General features: G+C 43.6%; 1 protein-coding gene across 1 annotated transcript; it reads left to right on the top strand.

The window, feature by feature from the left end:
* The first annotated feature begins 328 nt into the window (after nucleotides 1-328).
* hif1al (hypoxia inducible factor 1 subunit alpha, like) lies at nucleotides 329-21,161 on the top strand. Its single transcript, XM_040129981.1, has 15 exons — nucleotides 329-494; nucleotides 8,999-9,189; nucleotides 10,245-10,468; nucleotides 11,575-11,659; nucleotides 12,177-12,292; nucleotides 13,973-14,157; nucleotides 14,335-14,441; nucleotides 15,048-15,195; nucleotides 15,352-15,632; nucleotides 16,379-16,542; nucleotides 16,662-16,772; nucleotides 17,412-17,575; nucleotides 17,829-17,940; nucleotides 18,715-18,838; nucleotides 19,349-21,161. The coding sequence occupies exons 1-15, from the start codon at nucleotides 460-462 to the stop codon at nucleotides 19,414-19,416; spliced, it is 2,115 nt and encodes a 704-aa protein (XP_039985915.1). The 5' UTR covers nucleotides 329-459; the 3' UTR covers nucleotides 19,417-21,161.

The following is a 21,161-nucleotide window of genomic DNA, read 5'->3' as shown; positions in this document are numbered from 1 at the left end:
AAAGATTTTTTACACTGATGCTTCAGATCAAAGGGCAAAACAGTTGCACAGGTTTGGCCCAGAACCGCAGAAATCAGCCTCATTTCTGATAAACTGAGCGTCTTAGGGTTTGGTTTGGTGCAGGGAACACATCTTACACAGCAGCACATCGGCCCGATGGCAGAGGTGGAAGCTGTGCTCAGATACAAATACGCTGCTGCGGGTGAAAGTCGTGCATTGAGGATTCCACCCGAGCAAAAGAGCGAAAGTACAACCAGCAAAATGCGCTTCAGGAGTGAAGTTCTCCGCCCTCCGTCTCGCTCCGACTCCGACCTTTACGCTGAAAGGACTAACGGAAACGGTTTGCTCTGGCTTCCGTTCGCTCTCTTTCCTCGCAGCGCGAGCTCGGCGTCCACGGCCTCGTCATGTCAGAGTAAACGACAGCACGAGCGGAGTCGCAGCTCGGCGTCCGGCCCGAACATGGAGAAGAAAGAGGAAACCGTCGCCGTCAAACGGTAGGACTCGTCGGCCGAAAACGCGCGCGTGCGCCCGCCGTGTGTTCTCCGCAACTTTCCGACGCGGGTCCCAGCGAAGCCATTTTAAAAAAAGAAGAAAAGAACAGACTGCAGCGCGGGTTTGTCTCCAAACTCCTCCGCGCCGCCGCCGTGCGCCGAAAGAGTTTGGTCCAAACGCCGCCTGTTCCCGTCGCGGTTCCGAGCGTTAGACGCGATTACTCCCCGGTTGCCCTCCGGTGTCCGATCTCTGCGCCAGGTGCTGGATTTGAGGGTGAAATCCGTCGTGGGGGGGGTCGACGTTCACTTGCGGTTCCCAGTAGTGAGTCCACGGTGCAGCAGGCACAACGAGCGGTCCCTTTCTTTTTGAAATGTCAGTCAGACGCGATGTTCCTACAGTTTTCCTTCACCATGTAGCCGTGGTCTCGGTCAAGTGTCCGGTGCTGCTGCTCCAGGCGGCCGGGAGCCTTTGTTCCTGCCACGCTCCGGTCTCTGACCACAGCTGGCTGGTTTCTGCTCATGGATTTACTGAAGGTTTTTTAATTTAATGACCTGTGGATCTGGCCTGAGTGACTTCGCGTTCACGTGTCACCGCCTCTTCCAGAATGGTACATAATTAATAGAAGAGGAATCCTGATGCCTCATCACCTCCAGAGGTTTTAGTTCCTCTAGTCTCTCTGAGGAACTTTACTTGCTACACAGTAAAAGCTAAAAGGTCCAACAGTGTTGTTTTTGGAGGAGTGCAGTCTCTTTTGGTTGTTTTTTATTTTTGAAGATTCCCATTCTGGTACCTGCCTCTCGATGGGATTCAACGCGGTGCTGCGGCACTTTGTTGGAGGTTGTAGACCACTATCATCAGAGAGGACTCAGCCCGAACACCGGGAGACCTGAGGGTTGGACCTGAAGGGAGCCGCTCCGGTGGTGGAGGTGTCTTAAGAAGTAAACTGGCCTAAAAAAAAAAAAAAATATGAGGTTTCCCGCTCAGCAGGGGGGCGATGAAACCTGCTACATAGCTGAACAAAAGGGGAGGTAACCATAGGCAACAGAGCAGAGCAGCTAGATGTTTCTGGGTCACGTTTTGATACGTTTCCTTGTTATTGATCTTGAAAAACGGTAACAAGTGTCTCAGGGGACACAGTCCTTACTGCGAGGACAGACTGCTCTCTTGCTTTCTGTTAGGGCCGAAACGATGAGTCGGTTGCTCGAGTAATCAACATAAAATGAACTGCCAACCACTCGATAACCAGTCAATCACTGAACCGTTTTTCAAGCCAAAATTCCAAACATCCCCTTGTGCCAGCCTCTAAATGGTGTTGATTTGCTGTGTTGGGATGGACGTTTTACGCTATTTTAACGTTTTATAGAGTAATTGAGGAAATATTTGGCTGGATAATTGTTAGCTGCGGCCTCGCTTTCGTTTGTTGAAATAAAGTTGAATTCTTCGGTCAAAACTTCCAAAGGGGAAAGAAAAAAATATATAAATAAATACAGTCATCGGGCGCAGTCAGCGCTCGGCAGGATAAGATTTAATTCAGAGCTGAATTTACCGAGAGATATTTGCACCAAAGTACTTTTTAGAGCAGCAATGAAATGCAAAACGTGCGACGGACTATTAATGCATGTGTATCTGGAAACGAGAGACATGAACGCTTAAGTTCAGCCGATATTTTCCTGACTTACTCGTTTCAGACTCGGCCTCAGGTTTGGACTTCTCAGTTCTCACATCGTCTGTTATGATCAGTGGGACGCCGTCTGTTTTTTGTTTTTTTTCTGTATTTAATGCACAGTTGAGTTGACGCTAAAGTCCTGTGTGAAGCTGAAATGAAATGTCCTGCTGGGATTCCGTCATCCCGTCTTGTGTCCAAAAATAAGCTCTTCTTTTCACCAAGAAGCTGGAACGAGCGAGTGTTTGGCGTTTTTGCTCGAAAAATGACTTTAACCGTTGATCAGTTATCAAACAGTTGCTGATTATTTTTCTGCTCATTGATTAATTGATTGACCGACGGATGATCGCAGCTCTAGTGTCCACAGAACGTACGGCAGGTCTTTACTCAAAATCCCGCCGTGCAATGGCTTTGCCCTCGAGAGGTTTAGTGACGCTACACCTGTCAAAATGACACTGATTCGTAAGGGTCTGAAGCTCAAGCTACTGCTCCCTACACACGAAACTCTCGGTCGCTAATTGTGTAGAGAACTGAGAGTTAGTGATTCTGGACACAACTCGGGGCTTCAGTGAAAAATGTTGTGTCTTTGATGCCATGAGTCTTTCAGATGCGTTTTTAGCTTTGTTCTAGAAAAGAATATCACAATAATGGAGAAAAGCAGTTATTACTTGTATTATTTGCTTCTTTTTAGATTTTTTTTTTGGTAAATTTAAAGACACCGAATATCACAAAATGTTGGCAGTTGACAAATTAAGTCCAAAGTAAATCGGTAACATTGTCGTCCCAAAGCCAGTAAACAGTTTGTTTCAATTTGAACATGCAGGGCCAGAGGTTGTGCGTGTGTGTGTGTGCGTGTGTGTGTGTGCGTGCGTGTGTGTGTGTGTGTGTGTGTGTGTGTGTGTGTGTGTGTGTGTGTGTGTGTGTGTGAAAGCAGCACTGGACTCGGTGCCATCACACACTCTGAGCTGACAAAAAAGGCCCGTCCTTGTTTGGACACACTTGGCTTTGGAGAACATTGTGTTCCAACTCAAACAAGACCAAGACCAAACAATTTGTTACAAGTTTATTATGCATGTCAGTAGGGACATGAGACCTCTGGTGTGTGTGTGTGTGTGTGTGTTTTGGAGGGAGCATCAGGGTCTTTGTGTCGGACCTCCTCGTACTTTCCTTCTCTCTCTCTCTTTCTCATCTGCTGTATGTTTTCACGGTTTTCTTTCCACCTCTCGTTTTGTTCCTTTCACTTTAGAGCCTCGTGACACAATCATCATCTGTCCGTCTCTCTTCTTTTGCTCTGGTTGAGGACAGCGGTGGACATTGTCTTCTCTGTACCTGAGGCTGACATGCCGGTTATCCTTTACCACTCAGTTTACACACACCTACACCTACGGCGCAGATTGCAATGAGAGCGTGTGTGTCAAAGGAAGCTGGAGGTGTGTGTGTGCGCGCGCCTGATTGCCCGTATTTGGCCTCTTGTGTGGGTGTGTTTTTGTTTTTTTTCCCCCTCACACACTTTGGTAGAACTGCTTCTGCTAATATTCCACGGCTTACGTTCGGTAACCGCCGTTTGTTTTCCAGTACACACGCAGACTTTGGTGTTCGGTGCACAGCGGGCGCTAAGATTCCTGTCGCGCGCACGGACGCACACTGTTTGCGAAAGTGAAAGCAGCGCGGCGCATCAGCGCACACTGGTATTGAGCAATAAGAAATGTTTGCCAGCATGCAGCTCTGCTCTCTGACCAAGGACACTCTGTTCTCTGCAGCTCCTCCTCCCAGCTGCCAGACTTGTCCTCGCTGTGCGAGAGTGAGTCCAAGGTTTGACGACTTCGACAGAGTGTTGTTATTATTATTATTGTTATTATTAGCAGCAGTATTATTATTATTATTACTATTAACAGGAGGGGTAGTAGCAGCGATAGCATTGTTAGCAGTTGTAGTAGTGGTATGTTGTACAGATTGTAAAGCAACCCGAGACAAACTTTTGATTCTGATGTTGCTAAATCCTGTTCCTGCTGTTTTTGGTTTTGTTTTTTTAATCACATCTCCTACTTACAGCTTGATTTGCTCCTTTTTAATACAGTTTTTAAACATTTTTCTTTTCCGTTCATACAGAAATGCTCCATTGGGGCTGCAGCCCACAGTTATTTTCATTATCCATTAATCTGCAGATTATTTTTCTTGATTAATCAGTTAATCGCTTGGTCTATTAAATGAGAGAAATGGTGAAGAATGTCCATGAAATTTTCACCCAGCCCAAGGTGACATCTTCAGGTTGCTTGTTTTGTTGGCCCAATAGTCCAAACTCCAAAGAGCTTCAGTTTTCTGGCACAAAATGGCCAAGGAAACCAACAAATACTCACATTTGACAGGACAGGATTTGGCATTTTTATTTAGAAAATAAACTTAAACTATTCATTGATTAATCAGAGAAGTTGCAGATTAATTTTTTTGTCGATTAATCGACTGATCATTTCAGTTCTGCGCGCCTTTAGCATAGTAGTATTGTAACGTGCTTACGGTAGCATTAGTGTTAGCAGAAGTAGTAGCAATAACAGTGGTAGAACTATTAGCAGTAGGAGTAGTATTAACTGAAGTAGTACTACTAACATCAGCAGCTGTGTTTTAAAAAAAAAAAAAACGGAAGTCGTTCCCCGTGCCCCAGTGGTTGAGGTGCATGATCTTAACCACGATGTCCATGGTTCGACACCTTTTGTTCCATCTCATACCCCCTCTCTGTCCCTCTCCACGCCGACAGACAAAAAAAGACAAAAAAATGAAGTCTTCAGAAAGACGCAAGTCGAACTCTTTGTTGCAGCTCCAGGATATGTGGCTGGGAGAACCTGAGAGGGTCCAACTGGAAACCTCACAGCCAGGTGGTTGTAGCTGAAGTTTCAGGTTGTATAAAGTTCCACAGTTTAACATCATGGAGTCGCAAAATGTCACAAACGTCCCTGCAGTGTCACACAGTCCATCACACGAACCGCAGTGATTCTCTCGTCACTTAAACGTGTTGAGTCGGGCGTCAGAAGCCAAATGAGGACGTTTTCCTCGATGGTACAGCAATGGTTCCCAATGTTTTTTGACTTGTGACCTTCTAAAACAAAACTACATCTCCTTGCGACCCCGTGTCTCAGTTTCTATATGTCCCTCTAAGGTTGTGTAATTTTAATGTTATTTAGAGGCCAGAAGACGTAAAACTATCAATTAATTCACAAGCAAAAAGACGAGTTTTTAAAAAAAAAAAAAAATTTGTGTTTGTGTGTGTTTTCTCTTCTTTCTGATCTTTTTAATTATTTCACAACACTTTGAATTTGTGCCACGACCGCTCCTTTACAAAGTCGACCGAAGAAAAAAATTCCCAAGGCGGCCCCCGGAATTCAGAGTTTAGTCGTCCTGTGAACCAGCCAAATTCCTCGGCAGCAGTTTGAAATGGGTTTGTCTCTCTGTTTTCACTAAGAGTCGCTGCACTAGGAGACATAATAACGTTGGCCATTATCTGATTGTGTGTTTTTTATAGATGACATGGGTTTGTTTTTGTGTTTATATGGGTCTGTCTACATGCTAGCACATGTCTTGTTATGTGTGTATTGTGGTGGTTATAGTATCTCCGATTGTGGTCTTCCTACGTGTGTGTGTGTGTGTGTGTGTGTGTGCGTGCGTGTGCGTGTTTCCCATCCGCTTCCCATCAGATGTAACGTGACAATCCTCAAATATAAAAATACATTTGACTTGAGATATTGTGTCAGAAGCTGTTGACATGTCGGGTATCAAAATGCAAATGACCTTTGCATGAACTATTTGTAGTTTGGTGGCTCCGGTGCTATTCAGTTACACAAAAGATGGTGACAGATGTTGCCTGTCAAAACAAACAACTGGACAACATCACCTTCGACCATGGGAAAATATAATGGGCATTTTTCACCCAATTTTTTTTCTTTTTCTTTTTTTGTCATTTAAAAAAAAAAACAGTTAATCAAGAAAAGACATAAACCAAAACATCACCGAGGAATTCCAAGAAAACGCATCATGGTGCTGCCCACGCCGTTTGATTGACAGGTGGCCTCCGGTGAATGAATACCACCGCAACAAGTCAAGTGTAGCAAAGATGATGCTAAAATGGAGGAGAACTTCAGCAGAATTTCTGTCAGTATTTGGATGTGCTTTTGGAAAGAATTTCCGTGTCGTCTGAAAACAGCTAATCTTTAAACTAATGATTTTTAAAAAGCGTGATTTATGAACTGTAATGTTCTCTCTCCGTTGCCAATATGTCTTTGCACAAATACACAAGGACTTGGCAGATAAACTGCCTCTGACTGTTGTTTCTTTCAGCCAGGAATATGTGCAATAAGGAGGTTGGTGTGACACTCATACACACACACACACACACACACACACACACACACACACACACCATCTCTGTGTGTGTGTGTGTGTGTGTGTGTGTGTGTGTGTGTGTACACATGTTACATTGCTAACCTTTGTATCAAAGCCGTACTGTGGATGGAGATGTTGTAATAGATGGGTGGGATGGTTATTAATACTAGCTGGCCTACTGGATGAGGGTGTACGCGGAGGGTGTGTAGGAGTCTTTCAGTGTGTGCAGGAGCATTGTGCGGTACCGTCTGAATGCTAAAGCGCACACTGTTCACTCACTGCGGCAACACTTCTGAATGGGGTCCATTTCGCCCCCAGCGGGTTCAACAAGTTACTGATGATGTTTCCGTGTGTCCTGACTGCTCTTTATTTCCTTCCTCAGCCAGTTTTCTCGGTTAAGTGACATTTTTTGCTTGTGAACAAGTCGACTATAATATAATGTCAAACCAGAGCAGGAAACACACAAAGCTCCCGGTTTCTCTGTTTTTTCAGTAATTTCCCTTTTTTATTTTTACCTTCCTCCTTTGAGGTTTGTTGGTTTCATAAAACGTTTCACATCTAATCATATCATCGTAATCATGACATCGGCTTCTTTTTGTGGCACAGCGGTGGTGTAAAGAATTGACTGCCCCGGGGTTTTGCAATCTACCATTTGCAACATCCTCCCCTACCCCTAGGTCCGTTAGGACAAGGACAAATGCCACAAAGTGACCAAGATGCGTACCTACTGTGCAGGACATTTTACGGAGTAAAGTCAGCTTCTCGGTGCGCTCTGGTGGACAAGCTATGTAATGTCTCTAAATGACCTTGAAGCTTGTTTGACGTGTCTATGCTGCAATTTCTTGTGACTTATACTGACGCCTTTATGTATCTGAAATAAGCTGATATCGACTGATATAATCGGCCTGGCCGATTGACCGGTCTGGCTCCGCTGTGGGAACGTCTGCCGGCTGCTGACCCTGTTTAAAGTTCATTTTCAGCTGGTGTGTCGCGCTGTGAACCCTGGTCGGTTTCTGCATCTAACTTGATGTGATTGCATATCCACCCGCTGTGTGTGTGTGTGTGTGTGTGTGTGCGTGTGTGAATGAGAGAGAAATAAAACCCTGCTTTGTCTTGTCGGTACATGTTTTACGATAGAGGCCAAAGCAGTGCAGGGTGGACTGACGGATGGGTGAAGAGAGAGGGAAGAAAAGACAGCGGGGGAGGGAAGGAGGATCTGGACAGTTTCCCAGGAGCTGAAATAAATAACATTCTGTTTTCTTGGGTTTTGGACATTTTCCCTATTTTTGCGATCAGTCCTGTTCCCTCTTGGGCAAAATAAATAAATAAAATAGTCAGTCTAGAATAGTTTATAGAGCTGAACTCTCTGGGCAGGATCACCCGGATCAAGAGATGGAGGTCTTTGTCTCCCGCCCTTTAAAGAGACCAGAGCTGAATTTACAGAGGGGTGACACGAGAGCTCTGCTGTGCTTGCGCTGTTGGGAGTTGAAGAAATCTCAGGAGGAAGTAAAACATGTTCCCAGGAAAAAACCAGAGATTTTACCATTCCAGTTAAAAATTCCAGACTTTAGATGAGACTTTAAAAGGACAATGCTTGTGTTTTTCATAGTATTAAAAGCCAACTTTATACTATGATCAATAATAATATATGTGATGGGCTGGTGTTGCATTTCGAGCCAGTGTTCCTGAACATCTCTTCAGGTGTTTCTAAAATCCAAAAGACTGAAAGATGCAGTCCCTAATTTTGTTACGGCAGCAAACCTTGCCCCAGATTTCCTCACAGCTCACTGTTGGTCCTTTCTAAAATCAGCACTGTCGAGTTTCAGATTTCAGCAGTAACCCGGGAGGAACTTTCTAGGATTTTTGGGGGCAACTCAGAGCTCTGAAACTCTTACTCCCTGGTGCTGGAAGAGTAGCACATTTAGATTTGAATTTTTGCTGGAGTACTGTAATCTGCTTTGATTCTTCTCTCTGTTTTTTTAGTGGTGACTTTTTGAGGTGGCAGATACGATGGTTTGAAAGGACACCTGTTAACACTCGTATTAAGAACAGCATTTCATTGTTATAGTGCCAAGGAAATGTGGTTGTAGAGCTCAGAGAAAATTGTAGACAAGGCGGAGAAGACGAGGGGTCATGGGTGTGACAACCTTCTGTCTTTTGTCTGTTGATCCTGGAATCCACGCTGACGCCTTATTTATTTTCTTTTTCTGGTCCCACTGAAACGCTTGTTTTTCTTCCCCACTTCTCCACAACGCCTTTCTTTTCTAAACACCTTTTCTTCTGCACTCCTCTGATCCTGCTCTATCATCCCAACCTCCCTTCCCCTCCCCCGTTTTCTGTTTATTTCCGTCGTATAATTATCCTCTGATCCTTCCTTTCTCTGTCCTCATCATCGCATTTTTCCCTGTTTTCATCTTCGCTAATCATGTCTTGTCTCCTCCCTCTTCCTCCTCCTCCTCCTCCCTCCTGCAGGAGCAGTTCGGAGCAGAGGAAGCTGCGTTCTCGTGATGCAGCCAGATGTAGGCGGAGTCAGGAGACGGAGGTGTTTTATGAGCTCGCCCGCACTCTGCCACTCCCCCGCCGCGTGTCCGCCAACCTGGACAAAGCTGCCATCATGAGAGTCACCCTCAGCTTCCTGCGCGTGCGCCGCCTCCTGCGATCCGGTAAGAAGCCCACTGCCGGATGGTCGTCCTGACAGAACCCGAGCCTTCCTGTCGGGTTTAGACGTGGTTTTTCTCAATTACTGAGAATTGAGGTTTTGTTTTGTCACGATACGAGTTTCAGGTTAAGGCTTCAGATTGTCTTTAGCTTTCATTAAACTTTTGGGCAAGTAGTTTTTGGGGTCTGACATGCAAGTGCCACCTGTAGTATGTGTAACATGTGCAGCTGCGAGGAAAGTTTGCTTTGGAGGGATAATATAGTGAACAGTGAAGTGGAAAGTGCAACCAAGCTATGAGAGTCTTTAAACCGTGAAAACTGCTGAATTCCGTCCAGCTGAGGCACTGATGACGAAGGAATTGATTCAAATGGCATTTGAACTTGTAGTCTGGATGACTGGCCTGGAGCGAATGATTAATGGATACTTTGCTTACAGATAATCGAAGCCTAATGACAACGGCAACATCGTTGCTAAGGCTACCTTTATTTCTGCAATAGAAACGTCAGGCTTTACGTCTACGTTTCCCCTTCATGACTGATGTAGTTTCAATAGTGAAATCAGTCAAGCGTCACAGCCTGCAAGATCGAAAAAGCACTTCTCTGACACTCTGCACGCTCAGTGTGAGGGTGTTGTTTTTTTTTTTCCTCAGTGTGTTATTCTGATGATATGAGTGTTGTCTGAGTCCCACAGGTTTGAGAGCTGAGTAGAGCAACAGAGGAAGAATCTTTAGGCATCTCGACTCAGGTGTCAGATATGAAATTTCATTAGCATTTGAAAGTGTGGTTTTGTTGACAGCTGTCTTCTTACCGGAAAATTGATTCACTGGGGAAAAAAGAGAGTAGTTTATTTGACTCAACTATTATTGCAATTCTTACTTAGTTACAAGGTCTGAAAATTTGGCAGCAAAGAGATACAATGGGGCAGCAATTAGAAAATATGTTTGTTCATGAAATCCAACTGTGGTGTAAAGGCAATTAGAGCCGTACACTGAACTAGATAAAAGTTTTATCCACGCCTGCTCTGTCTGCCGTAGTACTCACCTGGTCATTTTTACAACAGGTGAGCATCAGAAAGAGGAGTCTGAAGAGGAAGAGGAGGAGGAGGAGAAGGAGGAGGAGAAGGAGAAGGAAGAAGAGAAGGAGGAGGTGGAAGAGGAGGAGGAGGAAGATCCAATGGACACTTTCTATCCTCAGGCGCTGGGTGGATTCATCATGGTGACGACTGAGGAAGGGGACATGATCTACCTGACGGAAAACGTCAGCAGACACATCGGCATCACTCAGGTACAGCGTGAACACGACCGGCAGGACAGACCCAGCAGCATTAGAACAGAAAGACAAGAATGATCATTAGTTCAAACATCCTGGGGAGAAACATCGCACACATCGAGTCGTTCAGTCTTTAAAGCTTCCTCCCCCGTTTTAAACCTGCTCTGCCTCAGTGGCCCATTCGTGAGTCTGCTTCAGCTGCTGTTCTGTGCGACCGTCTCGTGATGAATCGGCATCAACATTTCTGTTTACACCAGCCAGTGGTGGTTTTCCTACAACACTGAGACGATGTACATGTAAGGAATCACCACAAAGACAGATGTTCAATTTCCCCCGTCAGCCTCTTTAGGTTAATTCTACTTTAGACTGTACTCGTTTTACAGAAAAACCACCATCATCAAAATAACTGAAACGTGATTATTTTGTAATCATGCATTGAATACATCTTGTTTCTCTTTCCCCAACTACACGTTGACTCTGTATTTTACTCCCCTGGTTCTGTATGTCTGTTTCTCTAATCCGAGTTGGTACTTTTACTTTAAACCCTGGGGACACTACACGACCCATTCTGGGCAACTCCAGCAGGACGGAAATGCCATCTCTTAAATCTATTCTTAGCTCGGTCTGAGATCAAGTTTATCCTTTTAACACAACTATGTTATGATAACTGAATACAGGAATACGGGTTGACATGTACCGACCTGCTGTGTATTGTAGGGCTGTGATGATTTAATCCAGCAGTGATTTAGATTCAGTCTCAGTGCCCTTAGCGCAGATTCAACGCCTCGCAGAAATCTCACCCTGTGTTTAATTTGATTTATGTTTGATTCGATTTTCTACAATAAATAGTTTAAAAAAAAAAAAAAAAGTAAAGAAAGAAAAGAAAACAGAAGAAGAACAGAAAGCCTTTAACCAAGGCACCAATCCTACAAAACACACGTTTGTACATGAAATCCATTCACAAAATACCGGAAGAAAGAAACATCTTAATTTGATATTGCTGAATTTGAACTGCTTTCAGCTTTTAAAAGGGATGCAGCCAGCCTATCCTCCTCAATCTGACGCAGCATTTTTTGTTGTTTGTGAATGACGGTTCTTGTTGTTTTTTTTGTTGTCCACAGCTGGAGCTGCTGGGTCAGAGTGTGTATGACTTTGTTCATCCCTGTGATCAGGAGGAGCTCAGAGACCTGTTGACTCCACGCCCAGGTCAGACATGCTGCTTACTGTTACGATGAGAATCCTTGACAACAGAGACAGTGTTTGAGATTTAGACCCACGTTAATATCACATAAACGCTGCAAAAGTATTTGATCGTACCTCGGTCATGTAATGGGAAGATTAGATGCTTTAATTTCTCTTCTTTTTGTCCTCTGTACTGTTATTGTGCTGATGTTTAAGATTTTGCTGGGGTATTTAGTGTGCTAAACCATCCGTGCCAGTACTGTCATGAATTAATGTCAAATGAATTAGTTTTAAGAAATTATCCACAGTTTTTTTTTAGTTTTTTTTTTTTTATTAAAAGAAGTCACTAAAGGATGTAAATACAGAGAAAGGTGGTTTTTTTTTTTTCAGGGTTCTTTGAAGACGTCTGCAGCGTGTTTTTTGTAGTTCTGACTTCTTACGAACGATGAATGTCTTGGTGTGGGAACAAAACTCAAGTAAAGGACTTAAGTTGATAAACGTCCGTGAGCTAGCTGTGTGAGCTTTGTCTTGTTGTTTTCAGGTTTGAGTAAGAACTCAACTGCAGAACAGCAGAGCGGGAGGAACTTCTTCCTTCGAATGAAAAGCACACTGACCAGCAGGGGGCGCACCGTCAACATCAAGTCTGCTACCTGGAAGGTTCAGTATGACGAAAAGATGCCAAGACACACACGCACACACACACACAAACTTATCTCGGTGCTAAAGCCAAGTGCAGATAACGCAGGATGCAAGCACGCGCGCACACACAAAGGGCAAAAGCCTGGCCCGAAATAGATACAAGTAGGTCAGAACATGTCTGGCAGACACTGTATGTCAGAGGTGTGGACGCAAGTCACATGACCTGGACTCGAGTGATATATTTCATGACTTTAGACTCGACAAAATCAAAGAGAGACTTGCAACCCGACTTGGACTTTGACACCAGTGACTCGTGACTTCGCTTGGGCTTGAGCCTTTTGACTTGAAAATACTTGATACCTTACACCGAGCCCAAAGGTCAAAAAGTGTGTCATAAACCCATTCATTCCCTGAAACAACTAACTCTGACTCCATTCAGAACCTTCAAGTCGACACTTAATTCCACACAATCCCAGATCCACACAGCATCCAATCATGTTGCAGCAGAGAACCAGGAAGCGCTAACGCTACATGAGCGCCAGTTGGAAAAAAATTATGCCAAAGGTAAATTAGTTCGCATACAAAAGCTACGAGTTGGTTAAAAAAAAAAAATTGTAGTATGCAAAACGGGTGGGTCAAAATTTACAGACAGAGACGCATCAAGGTCCGACTTCGTTCGGCATTTGAAGTTGGAAAGAACGGTAAGTCGAGGCTGATGTTAGCATAGCTAGCGAGCTAATGCTTAGCTAACTTTAGCCTAACAGCTAAGTAACTTTGCTAGCCAACTAGTTAAATCAATGAGTCTGGAAACTCACCATTACGCTCACCTTTTCTTTTCTTTTTTTTAAACATTTATCTTTTTATATGAATTAGACATAAAACATGCAACGATATCATTACAGGAAGAATAGTCCTACAATTGTGGGAAGAGAAAGTTATAGACATTGTTTCAATATGAGATGAGTTAAATACAACAAGAAAGAAACATACAAAATTCATTCTGTTGTGTTCCTGGTTAACAGTGATATATGCTACGAAAGTGCAATGTCAACACTACCTTTTTTTATGATTGAGTTCAGTTATACTTGTTTTATTAACAAACTTGCTCTAACAAATATATACAAATTTTAAAAAGCATCCATAAGTTGTGTACATTTGACATATTATTACTCTTGTTAAAATGGCATTATATTTGGTGAAGTGCGCTTTATGACGCATTATTAAGTCTTGGTCTGAAGGCGGACTCGGGTGTCAAAAGTGAAGACGTGAGGCTCAACCGACTTTGCTACTTGGCTCGAGTGACTTGAAACTTGAAAGCAACAAAGTTGAAGTCCCAAGTAATATCCAGGTCCCACAGCATGGATATCAAACTGTGAAGAGTTATGGGGTGACTGGGAGTTGTCTTCAATGACTTAAAGATTCTTCGATCAAATGTTTCCTGATTTTAATTAAAATTGTATTGATTGTCAATACACTGTAATATTTAGACAACGTTCCTGTACAGTTGTTAGTGGTACGACAGCTTGAAGCACTGCTGCATTTGATAAGTTTGGCCTTAAAAAACATGTTTGTAATCAGAAAATTAAAGCATAAGAAAACTATTATTTTGGAGCTGGTACTGAAATGGTTTCTAAAAACTTGAAACAAGTCTGTGGGACTCCTCCATCCAAAATTAATGTACCTGTCTCCCTTCTCCAGGTTCTGCACTGCACAGGTCACATGCGACCCTTTGGCGGCAGCTCCGCGTCGCCCCCTGCAGCCAGAGTGATGACTCTGCTGTGTGAGCCCATCCCTCACCCGTCCAGCGTGGAGTTCCCTCTGGACACCTGCACCTTCCTCACCCGCCACAGCATGGACCTGCGCTTCACGCACTGCGAGGGCAGGTAGGACCGACGGCGAGTCTTCACCTTTGACGTCGTCCCTGTGGTTGGGAGTCAAGAGAGACAGGATATCGTTCTGTAGATAGAGAAGTGAGAGAAAGGAATAGAAATCTCTGAACCCTTATGTTTGTCATTTTAATTCTTCTGTTTGTTTTTTTTCTTTAATTTTTCTGTGTTAAGGGTTAAAGAGTTGGTGGGATACAAACCCGATGATCTGATTGGTCGCTCAGCCTATGAGTTCCATCACGCGCTCGACTCTGATCACGTCAACAAAAGCCTGCACACACGTGAGTGCGTGTGTGGGTGTGGGTTTGGGTGTATGTGGGTGTCTGTGTCTGTCTGTGTCTGTGCGTGTTTGTGTGTGTGTGTGTGTACACAACCACAAAAATAGAGATTGACATGTAATTCAAATCAGTACTAAAACTGATTATAAACAAAGGAATGAGAAATACCTGAAACCAGTATAAATCATTGCTATAAACATGGAGGGTTTCTTCTGAAGGAGATTTATCACTGATAGATATCGAGCCTTGTGTCTCCAGAATGTAAAATTTTCAGGAGCTGCTGTGTGAAAATGAGCATTTTGCAGCTTTTTCACCATATGTGAATGTCTGAGGTTAATCCATGTGTTTTTAATTCTTTTGTTTCCTGAATTGTAGTTTTTTTCTAAGCACATAGGGGGAATTTATAACATCTTAATTTGCGGTTAAACATGAGATTCACTGGTTTTGTTGTTGCACAATATGTTATAAGTCTGTAAACAAACCAGACAGAGGATGTGCAAACAGGAGCTAGACTTTGCCAATGCTGCAGTCTTCCGGTCCTTCACGTATGCACATGGCGCCCATCGCTTTTCTTTTTTTTTTTTTCCCCCATCTCTTTTCTTTTTTTAGTGCTGTCCAAAGGTCAGGTGAGCACCAGCCACTACCGTTTCCTGGCAAACAGCGGGGGCTTCGTCTGGGCAGAGACCCAGGCGACTGTCCTCTACAGCAGCAAGACGTTGCAGCCCGAGGCCGTCGTCTGCCTCAACTTCATACTCAGGTAATGGATGCAGCGATGTAATAAAATGGAGGGATGAACTACAAACTATTTAGAAACAAACAGAATAAAAATGACCAAAGATTCAACTTTTTCAGCTTTCATTTTATTTTATTCTCTATCCCCTTCTCCTCATCTTCGTCCTCTGTTCCTCCGCAGTGCCGTGGAGCAGCCAGATGTTGTTTTCTCTGTTGAGCAGATCCGTTGTAGCCGGCTGCCCAAAGCTGAACCCCACTCACCAGCGCTGGCGCCGGAGGACTGTGAGTCTTCCGCCATCTGCGACTCTGAGGGCGAGCATCTTGCCAACTCCAGCCAGACTGAGGACGCTGGTTCGAGTCCCAGCAGCCCCGCAGATCTCTTCTTCAAACTAAAGGAGAAGCCGGAGGAGCTTCTCCAGTTGGCTCCCGAGGCCGGAGACGCCATCGTACCACTGACAGGAGGTAAGACGGACGACATTTACATTTACTTGAGCGCCAGTGATGAAGGTTTCTTAAAAAGTTATTTATTAGTTTAATTTAATTCAATTCAATTCAATTCAATTCAATTTCATGTATATAGCGCCAAATCGTAACAGGGCTTATCTCAGGGCATTTTTCATATAGAGGTCTAGACCGGACTCTTTATAGTTGTAATTACAGAGACCCAACATTTTACTTCACAGTTTACTTCATTACATACCCAAAAACAGGAACTAGCTACTGTATCTTACAAAATAAGTCATAAGAAATAAATTTTTTTTGATTCAGCATCTTGTCCGCACAAGACTGGACTTTCTTCTGCTTTTAAGACAAAATAAGACTCTGAGGCTGTACCAAGGCACCGTGGCACTTCAGGCTTAATACTGATGTATCATGTTCATTATCTTAGTTTAGTCAGTTAGCATCCCAGCATTTGCTAATTAGCACTAACCATGAAGTACAGCTGAGGCTGACGCCAATGCTAATTTGCACAGGACCCACGTGTCTTACATTAAAAAGCTTAAGTGATTTTTACCATATAATATTTAGTTCATCTCATTTTACCTGAGGATCATCTTGTGATTTTTGCTATCGAAGAGCTACAGATTTGTGTATGGTTTAAATCTAATCTTTAATTTAAGAGTGTTTGGTTTTATCTACTAGTCTAGTCGCCAGTCAAAATCTGCAGCGAAGTTTTCTGAGCTCTTTCTCTTTTCTCTCTCCGTCAGGTTTCGTCGAGCTGTCGTTCGTCAGTCCAGCCAGTCCAAACTCCGTGCCGGACCACCCTCAGGATCTGTGCACTCCACAGCTGCGACAGCTCCTCACACCCATCTTCAACCCCATCACGCCAATTCCGCCGTCATCAGCGGCGTCCTCACCTGATCGCGAGCCAGTAAATACATACCTCAAATTTTCTCAAAACTTTAAAACCAAAATTATTACTTTTGATGCCAGGTTAAACATTTAGGTTAATGCTCTCTCTTTATTTGTCTGTCTATTTGTCCCCTTCAGAGCCCCTGTGAGGAGGAGGACTTGGTGGAGGAGGTGATGGACACAAGCAAGGTGGAGAAGTTCTTTGCCATTTGGCCAGAAGATGGTCAGCAGAAAGGAGAAACACAGGAGGTAAGAGCAGAAAACAAATACCGTCCTCTCTCTGAAGAACATGTCTGTCTGTCTCTTCTTATGCCTGAGGAAATATCTGTATAGAGGAGAAAATTCAAAAAATCACAACCAATCATGGGATGAAAAGAAAAGGTTTGTGAAAACACATTGTGATCTGCAGTTGCCACAACTGGAACATAAAACCCGGAGAAAATTAATTGAATCTGTTTCATGTAGAAAACCCAAGTACGTGTCGTTAAAACTGTTGACATGCATTTACAAAGTGCATCTTCAAAATCCTTATAAAGATCCTCTAAACCCTAAAATATCAAGAGTCCATCAGATAGTGTCCCGGTCGAAATCTGATAGCTGTAAAAACTAAAAACCAGCGGAGACAGGGCTCATCCAAATTTTGATGCTTGACCCTTGAAATGTATTGAAATAAAACTCACAAAGTTCCATGCAACATAAAGAGGGGTTTTGGTAGTTTAAAGCTAAGTGAAGCTAAAACTGTGAAGATTTAGTCTCTGTTAGTACATTTTTCAGTTGTTTGGAAGTTTGGACATTTATTTGCAACGACACAAGTATGGACGTGGACGTCCAACAATGTAACAGTCCCTGTTTTTCTCTCTGACTTAAATTTCCTGTCTTTTTTCTCAGAACATGGAGGGGATGGATCTGGACATGTTGGCTCCCTACATCTCTATGGACGATGACTTCCAGCTGACCTTCCTCAGCAGTTTGCCAGAGGAAGCCGACAAATCTCCGTCCACTTCGTCCGACCCTTCAGCTGTGACACCTGCAGTCACGGGGAGCAGGAAACGGTGAGAGAGGCCGACAGGTGACACCTGGAACTGCAGAACACATTTAATGGTCTGTTGCAATGAAAAATGTCTTTACAAAATGAGATAAGAAGTATAGTAAGCATACCGCAGGCACCTTTACATCTAGTGATCCCAGAAAGTCTGAAGTTTGTCCTGACGGTGGCGCCAGAGGAAAGGCCAGGTTGTCCGTTACATCTCGAATGCACGAAAACGGTTTTACATGGCTTAGTCTGTTGCCGTCTCCCTCCATTAGGACTCATAAGCCAGATGAGGACATGCCGTCTCAGCTGCTGATTCAGGACAAGAGACAGAGACAGTATCCTTCCTCAGCAGAAGAGGAACTTGTTCTCAGCCACAGATTACTGGTGAGTGGAAAAGGGGAGGGGGAGAAAGAATCATGAGAAAATGTTTAGCCAGCAACTTTTCCACAAAGGTTCACAAAGTGAGATGATTTTCCTGCCTCTAGATCTTTCCCCTGAATTTAATAATGATTGGACGCTCCTCCGCATTTACCTGAAACACGTGAAACTGTCACAAAAAAAAAGGATCTGCAAGAAGATAATTTGACATGATAGAAGAAATGTCTCAGTCTGGCCTTTCTGCAGAGTGGAGAACACAGTCGTGGCTGCCAAATGAAACAACACTCCCAGTTCATTTGCTTTGAGCTTTTTATTCCAGTGCAGTGTCGTCTTTTTTTAAGATCAGTTTACAGCGAAATCCAAAAATCTGAGGAGTTTAATATTAACGGATTACAGGCTGATCATTACCCGGGTGCTTTTTTTCCCCCCCAAACCGTCCTACAGCACTGTGAATATTTTCACTTTTTAAATGACAGAAAGCGGCAGACAGGACACACATTAATCACATCAGCGGCCATTAGTGAATTAATGAGCGTATTTAGCAGCACGTTGAAGTCACTGTGAATCCGCATAAAATCAGTATTTAAATTCCATTTAAAATAATTACATTTCTCACATGACTGTTGACGAGACTTTAAAACGTTCACAGAGAGATTTCAGCCCGATCCATGAAAACTGACAAAAGCGTTTTCAGTGCTACTTACGACCATGAAGGTGTTTGACTCCCATCTTTGGGCTTCTGTCGGCCCCTCTGACCATTTTTTTAAACTCCGTGTTCAGGACTGTCTGGAGGAAACCGACCAGTCCGATCTGATGTTAGACTCAGGCCCGGGGGGTCGGAGTCAGCTACTCACAGACAGAGACCCTATTTTAGGAGGCATACAAGGACTCTGTGATACTGCCGGTAAAACACACACACGCACAAACACACACAAAGACACACTCACACAGACACCTCACTGACTGAACAGTTTCCAATCCTCGCACTTTTTAGACAGTCTGGGTCAAAATTAAAACAAAAGGGAAGAGTTCTGCTCAAACCACACACGTCTGATTATGGGCAGTTTGCACCTACACCAAGTATTAAAGATTGTTCTCGTCATCTCGATTCATGACTGCACCGCAGTCGGATCTCAATTAAATCAGGCAGGCATAGCTGATGCGATGATGACAACAGGAAGAGGCGGAGTCGGGTCACTTTTCAACCCCATGTACACCTGCTGGCAACATGTGACCTGTATCCGAGTAAACATTCCCATCCCGGTCTGTGCTGCGCATGCATTTCAACATTGCATTAACGTGCATTTTTCCTCATCCAGATACAGATCACATTAAACGCCAGGTGTCAATGAGGCTGAAAGTTTTTGTCCAACCTAACAGTGTTTGTCTCTCTCTCTCTCTCTCTCTCTCCCAGCTCTGATGAGGGACATATTCGTAGCTCGCCCACCTGACCTGTTGCCGCCTCTCTCGCCAATGACCTGACGGAGCTCCTGTCAGCCAAGAGCTGGCCCGACTTCTACGCTCAACGCGAGGAGGTCGGCGCGAGACCCGTCTGCGAACGCAGCAGCCTGAGCGCACACGTACAAACGCAACACACCACAATATGTATGCACATGAATATAGACTCGCACGCGCTGCATAACCATGCCGTAAGGTTGACCGGACCTCGTCGCTTGTAGCTGAACCGGGACAGTCACTCGTGTTGTGTTTTCTCATCAGTCTCTCACTGTGAAGCAAGAGCCAATGACATGTAGATCAGGCAGGAAAAAGTCCACTTTTCTTTCACATGACACTCGTGGTCAGTCTGTTTGATGGGAACAGCAGGTGGCGCTGGAAGATTTTTTTTCCTGCCCAGGCTGTGAAAAATTAAAAATCCCTACAAGGGTTAAACAGTGAGACAAATCTGGACACGTATTTCCCCGTGCGGCGAAATTTAGTGCAGCTCTCAAGTTGATCACCTTTAGTCCGTCTGTTTTCAGTGCTTCTATCATCATTTGAACGTGTAAAGCCCGTGCAGGAACTCCCATAATGCTCTGCTTTGACGTTGAAGCCAACAACCCCTCAAGTATGAACGGAGTTCTCTGCCGCTATTCTTGTCATCTGTGTTTAAACAACCAATCTCACTGCCGTATTCTTCTCAACAGTTACACCAACAAACAAACTTGCGAATATCAGTGGCATTGTTTATTTCAGTGGCAAATTTTTACATCTTTTTATACACTTGTGCTAAACCTTTTTTTCTAAATGACGCATTTACTAGAAACTTCTCAACTGGGGAATTTTTTTTTTTTTGGATTGTCTTTATTATCTACAAACCCCATCAACAATCTTCTGCGAATTAGTCGTGGTGTTTGTTTATCTTCCTGAGGTGCCGGGCGGGTGGGGTTTACTTAATCTGACACTCCCTTTAATAAGCTAATGTGAGACGATCAGTCACAGAAAAAAAATGTAGTAAATTGACTTTCAGACGTGTCAGCGTGACTGAAACGTTTGTGTTTCCTCTTTGGTAAAGTCACTGAGTGTGACCTCAAAGTGGAATAAACCAAACCACAAAATATGTTGATCCATCCAGGGTGATGCAGGGGTTTTTTTTTTTTTTTTTTTTCCTTTCTGTCGTCATTTTAAACATATAATCTGATTTAACTTGAAGTACTGAAGCAGTTATCGTTAATGAGACAAACAGTAGAGTCAGCTTGTTTATATACCCATTAGAAATGTAATGAAACACTACTATTCATGTTTTTGGTCTTGTATAAGTTTGAATTGTATGACATGTAACAAATTGTGCCTCAACACATACCAGCTGAAAGGAGACTTCTATATTTGCCAGCTGCAGTGTTTGATGAAATATTGTGACGTTTCTACACGGAGATGTGGAGGGTTGATTTTATTTGGCGACGGCATCCTGCCATTTTCTACATAAACCCGCAAACTGCCAACTCAGCTTGAAAAGTGCAGGCTGTTTGTCCAAATGCAATGTAAAATGGAAATTTTTCTTCATTTGAAAAATGTTACGTAGCTCTTCCGAAAGCTCCCTGTGCCTTTCATCATCCAGGAAAAGACATTTCAATTACGGTTTTTCTCCATCGTGTTTGGCCTGTTACCCACACGCGGGATCCGCTCTAAACGTCACCACTGATTTAAAAAGAGGAAGAAAATGAAACATTTTTATTTTTACTGTTTATCCTGTTTGAATTCTTGAGCTAAATAAAGCTGTTGAAGCTAAA

The sequence above is a fragment of the Xiphias gladius genome, chromosome 7 (assembly GCF_016859285.1).
Source record: "Xiphias gladius isolate SHS-SW01 ecotype Sanya breed wild chromosome 7, ASM1685928v1, whole genome shotgun sequence".
Classification (NCBI taxonomy): Eukaryota; Metazoa; Chordata; class Actinopteri; order Istiophoriformes; family Xiphiidae; genus Xiphias; species Xiphias gladius.
This window is presented reverse-complemented; position numbering and strand designations above follow the sequence as displayed.